The sequence below is a fragment of the Sinocyclocheilus rhinocerous genome, unplaced genomic scaffold (assembly GCF_001515625.1).
Source record: "Sinocyclocheilus rhinocerous isolate Xijiao unplaced genomic scaffold, SAMN03320098_v1.1 scaffold642, whole genome shotgun sequence".
Lineage (NCBI taxonomy): Eukaryota > Metazoa > Chordata > Actinopteri > Cypriniformes > Cyprinidae > Sinocyclocheilus > Sinocyclocheilus rhinocerous.
Window position 1 is genome coordinate 46,475 of NW_015626390.1, and position 10,488 is coordinate 56,962.

The 10,488-nt window shown below is 36.3% G+C and overlaps 1 protein-coding gene across 1 annotated transcript in view; it reads left to right on the forward strand.

The window, feature by feature from the left end:
- Nucleotides 1-4,408: 4,408 nt before the first annotated feature.
- The window catches only part of LOC107713889 (piezo-type mechanosensitive ion channel component 2-like), a 130,110-nt gene continuing 124,030 nt past the window's right edge, over nucleotides 4,409-10,488 (forward strand). Inside the window, exon 1 of the mRNA XM_016519539.1 lies at nucleotides 4,409-4,775. Within this exon, the coding sequence (XP_016375025.1) occupies nucleotides 4,706-4,775 (70 nt within the window). The 5' untranslated portion in view covers nucleotides 4,409-4,705. The remainder of the gene's footprint in view (nucleotides 4,776-10,488) is intronic.

Consider the following 10,488-nt stretch of genomic DNA (forward strand, 5'->3'; position numbering starts at 1 on the left):
ACACATATATATATATATATATATATATATACACACACACGCACATATATGTATATATATATATATAACAACAAACATACAAACCAAAAAAAAAATAAAAAATTTAAAAATACATCTGTTTTGTCTTTGTCTTTTTTGACTTTTAAAGTGTTTTCACAACAGATTACAAAATGCATGCTTTAAAAAGTAATGTGTGATGCATTTCATTAAATTACTTGAGTTTAGTAACTTTCTTCCGCATTTTATTTTTAGCAACATCAGACAGTATATAAAGAAAAAGCTTTTAATGTACCAATCAAAACAAAGTCAGTATTAATTAACTCATTAAGATCATTAACTGCCATCTCAATATAAAAATATACTCAAAGTGTTAAACAGCCTACAGGTGTTTTGTATAGAGTCAGAGCTGGAGAGTCAGCAGGTGCTTCGGTAGTTAACTCTTGTTGTTGGTCTGTGCAAGAGGCGCGCTCGACCTCGTGTCCAGACGTGTTGTGGCCGCTGGCACGCGTGAGATCGCAGACTATCTGCTCAAGCAGCTGCAGCCTGTAAACTACAGCCGCGACCACCTGCCGTGACCTCTGACCCCATCCTAAGTCTTTTACCTCAGAACACGCCACAATCCTGCCGCTGCAGTGTCCTTTAACGCTACGTTCACATCTCTATCGGTTTAACATCGTCTGATTTGTGTTTTAAGTCACGGCGTATGTTTGAGTGATTCATTTCTGGATGAACACAAAGATAAATTGTGACCCTGGACCACAAAACCAGTCATAAGGGTCAATATTTTGCTGAATAAATAAGCTTTCCATTGGTGTATGGTTTGTTAGGATAGGACAATATTTGAAAATCTGGCTGCGCATCACAGAAATAAATTACAGTCTAATAGATATTCACACAGAAAACAGCTGTTTTAATTTGTAATAATATTTCACAATATTACTGTTTTTACTGTATTTTTGATCAAATAGATGCAACTTTAATAAGTACTGTATGTATAATAATAATTTTTACACGAAATATATATATAGTTTTTAATCAAATTCAGTTTTTTTTTTACACTTTGAGAAAACAAAGTAAATATTCATTTTGTTTTAAGCATGTTTAGATTTTTTTTTCTACTGGAATACATGCCAAAAAATATTGATTCATAAAAAATGCAGTGAAGAGATCTGGTTCTACGTGTTTATACACAATTTGATCTTGTGCAGCAGCTGACATCATGTCATTTCTCAATGAAGACATCTAAAGTTCATCACTTCATCACCTAAACAAACAAAACAGATCCTTGTGATTTTATACAAGATTTCCTGACACGCACTGCAGTTTTAACCTGTATTTTACATTGTTTTGGTTGTTTTTTTTTAATACCGATGATCTGCAGATCTAATACTTGTATAAATACATGGAGGTTTGAGTTTTGCACTGCCAGATTTGATAGTTTTTCCTGCTGTGTTGATCTCAATGAAATCCACTTTTTAATCTCTGTGTGTATCAGGGCAACATTCCTCTGGTATTAACTATTAAAAACATGCACTAAAATCAACGCTGTCCAGTCATTATTCAGCCAAAATGAACCATATTCAGTTTCTAATGACTGTCTTTGACAGATTATTGTGCATATTTTAATTGCAAGCTTTCTTCATTTGAGAGGAGTTTACTAAGCATTCAAACTGTTGAATTTTGAAGTAATTCAGCTTCATTTATCTAGTTTGACAGTTAATTATGTGTACATTCAAATACTCTAATTAGTGGCTGACTCGTTATTCAGTACTCTCTCATCTGCTGCTTTATTCCAGCACTGCTGCATTTGGTTTCCATTGAATAGGTTTCATTATTATGCTGGATCTCTCTAAAAAGTGGCCACGGTTCCAGCTGCCGACCAATTTTTAGTTTAAATTCATATGCAAGAGCTCTTGGAAATTAAATATACTGCTGAATTTTGGCAAATCCAGTTTAATTTTATTCCCTCCTTCAACCCAGCCTCTATACGATCTGTCCAGAGTCTCCAGGTGTCTGGTTAGATCCAGAAAACTCTCACAACTTTGGAAAAACTTTCTGAATTGTTAAAACTGCCAACTCTGATATATACTTAAACCATGAAGAAACAATCATTACTGCCACTCAATGTCCTCAATTATGACTATAATTCTGACACAATCATGCAATCTTATTAACAGTAAAGGAACAGTTCAACCAAAAATTTCACATTTGCCATCCTTGAGATCAGGATGAGTTTGTGTCTTCATCAGGTTTGTAGAAATGTAGCACTGCATCAGTGTCTCAGCAATGGATGCTCTGCAGTGAATGGGTGCCGTCAGAATGAGAGTCCAAACAGCTGATAAAAACATCACAATAATCCACAAGTAATCCACAGCACTCCAGTCCATCAGTGAACATCTGGAGAAGACAAAAGCTGAAACTAATCCAGCATTAAGACGTTTTTAACTCAAATACCAGTCCATAATTCATAATAACGCTTTTAACATATTTAACAGCATAAGACCCCAAAAATATATAACCTACAGCTTATGAGTAAAATAAATCATGTGTAAATCCAAATCTCAATTCATGTGTGAAGTTCCAGACAACTGAAAGAATGTTGTGTTGACATTAAATTTGATGAAATCTGAATATCAGAATATTCAGAATTAAGAATATTGATTTAAAAAAAAAACATGTGACTATAACACGTGCAACTAAACTAGGTTAAAAAATTAATAATAGAAACATTTAAAATGGTAACCATAAAAAAAAAAATCTGTCTGCTCTCTAAACATTTAAACAATTTTTAATTGTTTCCATATTTTAAAGCTTTATATTCTACCTCTATATTTTTCTCCTCTCAGCCTTTCTTCACTCCACAGATTGAACTTCATGCCTCGACTTATTCTCTCTTGCCTTCCATCTCTGACTAGAATTTCCTGACTGCAGACTCATTTCTGTTTTCTAAATTATACGTCAACTATAAAAATAATTTGTTTATTAAATTAATTTGGGTATAAGTATTGAAGGTTAAATGTTGGTCCACTTTATCTAACACATTCAGCCAAAGTGGGCCAGCAATATTTCAACACCTTACACGAAAATGTTATTCTTTGCATTTTATTCCCTGATGATGGCAGCATTGAATAAAACAGGACCTGTCACAATAATGTTTGTTTACATTTAGAGAGCAACCTTAGGCCTATAAGTTACAAAAAAAAAATCTTATGTCAGAGTTTTCTATAACTTTCAGCATGACACAGCCCTCCTTTGAGATGTGGCCAGACCCTCCAGTGTCATATTGCATCAACCAATACTATTTTACCATTTAGAGAAATAGTGTCCCTTTAATTCAGAACCATTGTTATGCTCTGAAAGTGTAAACCATTGAGCACAGTACAATCAAGCTTGAACGGCCCACTTTAGCTGAATTCACCCGAGAGACTTTAAATCAGAGTAATCACATTCGCATCCAGTAGAGGAGCCTGTATGTGGAGTCCTGTGATGGCCTGCAGGTGGCGCTGCAGACACTGTTATTCGCATCCAGTTTATTTATGCTTACATCAAAACAAACATTACTTTACAAACGCTACACAAATATTTTACATTTTAGATCTATATTTTATTGACAATATAATGTGACCCTGGAGCACAAAAGCAGTCTTAAGCAGCACAGGTATATTTGTAGCAATAGCCAACAATACATTGTATGGGTCAAAATTATTGATTTTTCTTTTATGCCAAAAATCATTAGGATATTAAGTAAAGATCATGTTCCATGAAGATATGTTGTAAATGTCCTACCGTAAATATATCAAAACTTAATTTTTGATTAGTAATATGCATTGCTAAGAACTTCATTTGGACAACTTTAAAGATGATTTTCTCAATATTTAGATTTTTTTGCACCCTCAGATTCCAGATTTTCAGATAGTTGTATCTCAGCCAAATATTGTCCTATCCTAACAAACCATACATCAATGGAAAGATTATTTATTCAGCAAAAAACTGACCCTTATGACTGGTTTTGTGGTCCAATGTCATATATATATATAGGCTAGTTAAATGTAATATAGAGTATAATAATAATATAGTAAAATAAAATATATAAAATGTACATTTAACATTAAAAAAAATAAGAAAAAAAATGAGTGTACTTCATATAGACGAGATCCCACAACCATTCATTTGCATTCCACAAGTTTCATTTTTAGTTTTCTTTCTTTCTTTCTTTCTTTCTTTCTTTATTTCTTTCTTTCTACCTGAGCCTCCACCTCTTCCCTCCAAACCCGGCCCTCCTCTGCTGACTGCTGGAGTCATTCGTCAGTATTTGCAGGGTGGTCCTTCTGTTCATTGAGGAGGAGAAAAAGTGCGTCCAGATGCCAGTGAGGCAATACAAAACTCCTTCAGCAGCGGCACACGCGATGCCACACGGTTTGGAGGAAACCCAGCAAACTCTGAAGAGCAGCATGATCTCTCCTGTCAACAGGTAAGACGAGAAACCTGACGCGCAATCTGCTGCTCTGAGGGAAGTAAAGCATGTCTGAGGAGAACTGAGGAACCTGCGCGTGGATTATCTGGACTCTGAAGTTCTTCAACCTTTGATTACCATGAGGACTAGACTAGACTAGACTGAAGTGAACCAGCAGATCATGTGCTGCGAAAGATTCCAAAGCAAGAAGAGCTGTGGCCGCAGATTTCTCACTGCAGCATCTGTTGTGATATGATGATGGCCTCGGAGCTGGTGTGTGGACTCCTCTTCAGACTGCTGCTGCCACTGGGCCTCGCCGCAGGTACGGCTTGCTTTACTCAGCCACCAAACTAATACAACACAAGTGTACCACGAGACCTCATACCAGCTGAATTGGGTTTAAAAGTTTTATTAAACACATATAAAGTTGGTAATTTAATTAAAAAGAAAAAGAGAGCAAGAAGGTAATATATTTTATGTAATATAAAAAATTATTATTATTTTACTGACCGTACTGTATGTAGACGCATGGTCCTGTAATTTTTTGGACTGTAAATAATAGAATAAATTATCATCTTAGCATAAGCTTCATCATAAGCTTAACGTTCAGTATATTTGTTAAAAAACACGATGCATGCAGAGCCTAATATGATAAACCTGCCCAGTTTATACAGTCACAAGAAGTCTCTGAATGCACCTTTATTCACATTTACAGTGATAAATGAGCAAACTAATCAGGTCTCGATTTAAGGCCTGGAGGTGAAGAAGTCTTTTAAAAAAAGACCCAGGACATAAAAAGCCATCAGTTATGATTTTATTATGAATTATGATTGATTAATTGATAATTTGCACGTCACAAAAACAGTTCTCTCACTAAGTAGGCCAAAGGTCAACATTATAGGCAAAATGCAGCCACATTATCAATTTGAATTTAACTAGTACAATGATTCATCTTGAAACTATATGCTTGTTTTACATATTAAGTTCATACTTGCATTATTACATTGAACTCTTTTTATTGCTGTTTTTGCTTTTGATCGGAATGGTGGTTGCAGTTTGATATTTTTTGTTGTTGCAACAAGTCTGTGAGTATTTAAGAATTCTAGCACCGATTTATGCACAGTTGCTTTTCACCCAGCATTTTTAACTCATTCCCTGTAATAAATGTTTTGGTGTGAGATGAGTAACACTGCACTCAGTGTTCATCTAAACACGCTGTCTGGCTAAAGTAAGCATGAGTCTGATAGCAGAGAGACAGACAACAGAGCTTCTGTCTATCAGCGCAGAGCAACTCCTCCTCCTCTCTCTCTCTCTCTCTGTCTCTCTCTCTCTCTCTCTCTCTCTCTATCTCTCTCTCTCTTCTCCTCCGCTTGGGTTTTCCCCTCTCGCTGAGATACTTCATATTGACACCCTCAATTGTCTGTTTTCTTCTGTTCCTCTGCGTCCTGATAGTGTTTTCACAGATAGTGAGGGCTTGAACTTCTTAAAGGAACACTCCACTATTTTTGAAAATAGGCTCATTTTCCAACTCCCCTAGAGTTAAACAGTTGAGTTTTACCGTTTTTGAATTCATTCAGCCGATCTCCGGGTCTGGCGGTAGCACTTTTAGCTTAGCTTAGCATAGATCATTGAATCTGATTAGACCGTTAGCATCTCGCTCAAAAATGACCATAGAGTTTCTATATTTTTCCTATTTAAATCATCAAACTAATGATTTAACTAATGATGTGTACTAAGACCGACGGAAAATGAAAAGTTGCGATCAAGGAACTTTGCTGCCGTACCATGGGTGCAGCAGGCGCAATGATATTACGCAGCGCCTGAAAATAGTCCCAGCTAGGTAACTTGATCCTTGATCGCAACTTTTCATTTTCCGTCGGTCTTAGTACACGATGTAACTACAGAAGAGTCAAGTTTTAAATAGGAAAAATATAGAAACTCTTTGGTCATTTTTGAGCGAGATGCTAACGGTCTAATCAGATTCAATGATCTATGCTAAGCTAAGCTAAAAGTGCTACCGCCAGACCCGGAGATCGGCTGAATGGATTAGAAAACGGTAAAACTCAACTGTTTAACTCTAGGGGAGTTGGAAAATGAACCTATTTTCAAAAATAGTGGTGTGTTCCTTTAAGGCTCCTGCCACAGATCGCTACAACAATCCAGATCTCTGCTTTCCCATAGCCCCATTCTTCAGCAACACCAAAGACTGTTTATTTGTGATAAAACGCCCAACTGAAACAAGATCAGAGCGAGAACACTCAGCCTACATAACACAGAGCTGTTTCAATCCCTAGTGAGCTGCCTACCTAGTCAGCAACATATGAGAGCTCACTACGCAAAAAAAAAAAAGGTATTCCACAAAATAACATTGCTTTCTGAGATAACTCATATTCTAAAGCAGCATCACTTCCCCTTACAAAAATTAACCATGGTTTTACTACAAATAAAACCAAAAAAACATGGTTACTATGGTAACCACAAATTAACCAAGGTCTTGCTACACTAACCATAGTTTAACCATGGTATTTGCAGTAAAACTGTGCTTATACAAATGCTAATCATGGCTACTACACTTTTACTATAATAAAATCATGGTTAATTTTCCTAAGGGTCACGGCGATCCCAGAATGCATTGCAACAAGCTCAGACGAGTTGAGAAAAATGCTGATTAAAAAAACAGCTCAAAACAGCCTGTACTGGGTGCCTGGTTTAAGATGGTTTGCAGCTGGTTAGTCAGCTGGTCTCCCAGGCTAACCAGCTAAAGAACTGGTCAAAACCTCTCTAAAACCAGCCATCCAGCTTAGGCTGGTTTCAGTTGGTTTCTTCAGCAGGTATCAGTTGATGTATTTCATCAAATATTTTTTTGAGTAGCTATCATATTGTTAGCTTAGCAACATGCTAACACCAAGCTCAGCTGGAATCAACTGTGAGAGATGAACAGATGCTGCCAATTAAGAACTGAGTGCATTTATTTCATTCATCACTAAAAACACCACAAAAGGTTGCATTGAGTTCAAATCAACTGTTTTACCCAGTTGCTGTTTTTTTAGAGTATTGTGTCTTTACTGTGATCAGCTGTGAGGGTTGCTGTCCATGAAGAGTGTTTCAGTTTAGTCATTTGTGATGTTTTGTGACGGTTACATTGGGGCCGTTCAGTGTGTGTTTTTATATTGCATTCCACTTAACTGCTTTTCCATTGTTTCTTTGTAAGCATGCACTAGCTGGATGTTTTTGACTACTGCATCTCTTGCAGCATCTCGTGCATGACACAGCATGCTAAAAATATAGCTCTCAAGTAAAACTAAGTAAAAATGCATCTCTAGACCTTGTGTTTTTTCCATGCCACTGCCCTGCGTCTCGTGTTTTAAACTAGGATGACTATACGTGCTGTTTTTCCCAGACATGTCCAGGCCGGATTTTTCCAAATTGCCTAAAATGTTCGGGTTTTGGCTTATTATTATTATTTTCTTATTGACAGGCTCTCTACAGTCCTCATACAGTATATGTACGTGTATTTGCATCGCTTTAACCGTTCTCTGTTAACCCCGCCTTCTCGGAGGCTACGATTGGTTGATTATGTTCAATGCCTGCGCACTATTGGTCGAACCTCTTTTCAGTCATTACCTTCAGCAAGAATGACAACAATAGGAAAACAAAGCCAGACATTTGAGGCTATTTAGAAATCATGGTAGGGCTGTGGGCAATGATAAGCTCTGGACATTTTTACTGGATGTGGAAGAATCTAACAGCAGAAATAAACATGTTTAGTCACTAGTAAGTCTGCATGTCATGCATGTCTTTGTGTGAATGAATGGTGGAGTTTAATCTGTTACACACAAACTCAAACACAAGTCTCAATATATGAGGACATGAGCTTCACCTCCAGAGCTGCTCCGTGAGTCACTTTACAGAAAAACTACCATCAAACACACACTAAGACTCAAAGATCTTCACCACAACCCGCCAAAATAAAAGTTCAGTTTCAATTGAAGAAACTATGACAGAAATCTATTACTAAAATGTAACTTTCAAAGTAACAATAATAATATTTTAAAGCAATATCATACAAGCAAGATATTTTTTCATCCATGTTTTAATATTAAACATACAGTTCTGTTGTGCTGCATCTTATTTGACAAAAAAATAAAATGCAATGTTTTGTTGTAAATTAATTGTTATATTTTCATTTGATTACATTTGCTTGAATTGTTGACGTTTCTATCAATTCATTTCATTAGACAACATTTTTGACGATGCATTTGTATGAAATCATAAAACACAGAATCCAGAAATTAAAAACAAAAAAAGTACAGTAAAACACACAATTTGGGGAAAAATAAACCCGATTTCATGAGGCCTTAAATTAAGGGCGTCTACTTAATTTAATTAAGAACAAACACGTTCTGTTCACTCTCAAGGTCTAACAAACATGTATTTCCTTCCCCATAAATGCTTAATATTAAATATTGTGATAAATATTGGTATTTTATTGCATGGAAAAATATATATGACCATAATATTGTTGGCCACATCGCCCAGCCCTACAGCCGGGTCAGGAAAAAGAGGACTTAAAGTCACTTTATTTAATTGCAAAAATGCTTTCTGAGTGAATGAGGAGCTTTTGGACTTAGAGAGAGCTAGAAAGTGTCTTTCATTCGTTCTCAAGGATGACACAAAGGTCAAATCCTGCTCTTTTGTGAACCATCCATTTTAAATTTTATGGCTTTTCTAAAGAGGTTGAAAGAAGTAATAAAATCAAATCCAAATAAAGCTTTGGCTTCCGCTTTTAGCCAAATGAATGATTTTTAAATGTTACCGGTCTCAGGTCAATAAGTGAAGCATCATAAACACAAGCTGAGGTGATTTGTGTAAACGCTCTCGGGTGGGATGGTGACGAAGGTGAGCGTAGATTTCAGTATACCTAAATATTTTGTTTGCACATATACAGGAAGTAAACAGCAGTTATTTACTTTCATAAGACGATGTGATACACAAAGATACATCCAGCATCAAATATTTGCGACTGCTTCCTTTTGTTACATCTCTCTTCATGCTTTCTAAGGCCAGAAACATCATCTACCCTTATGCAAACTCTGCGTTATGTTGAAATATGAATTGCAATCTGAACGTAAAAATATTAACATTTGACCTTGCGTAGGTAGAAGCGTTTATGTTCACGTACTTGCATGTGTTTCAGGCTTTAAGTACACTATGAAGATCTGCTTGAGAAGTCCACGTCTCTGGGTTTTGTTTGTGTTTGTGTTTAAACTGGAGTTTGGAGCTGGTTAAACCACCTTTCTAAGGCCAGAAACATCATCTACCCGTATGCAAACTCTGCGTTATGTTGAAATATGAATTGCAATCTGAACGTAAAAATATGAGCATTTGACCTTGCGTAGGTAGAAGCGTTTATGTTCACGTACTTGCATGTGTTTCAGGCTTTAAGTACACTATGAAGATCTGCTTGAGAAGTCCACGTCTCTGGGTTTTGTTTGTGTTTGTGTTTAAACTGGAGTTTGGAGCTGGTTAAACCACACATAGTGTTTTGTTAGACAGCTGCTTCATTTGGGGCTTTGCAGAGACTTTTAATGTCATTTGAAACATTAAAGACATGCTGTACACAGTCACGCTCTCATTACGGCTCTTTATTCCTCTAAATGGCCCACTATGAAGTCACAGAGGACTAGTAGACACTTTTAACCCGGTGCCCTTCAGCTGGGTTCGGCTGTAACTTTAGTACTTCTGAAGCCTTTACTGTTGTTTGGAAGCAAACATGATTTGTTTGGTAAAGCAATACCAAGCTCAAATGAAACTAAATGTTGTTCAAGTCAAAATCTGAAGTTGGAATTGAGCCTGTTTACTTTACCTTACACTGTAAAAAAAAATCTGTGACATTTACGGTAAAATACCGGCAGCTGTAGTTGCCAGAACTTCACCGTAAAAAATATGGTAGCAACATTTTAGGTTTTACAGACTTGACTTAAATTCACAATAAAATACCGTATTTCATTAACTGATGTAATGTTAATAAACCA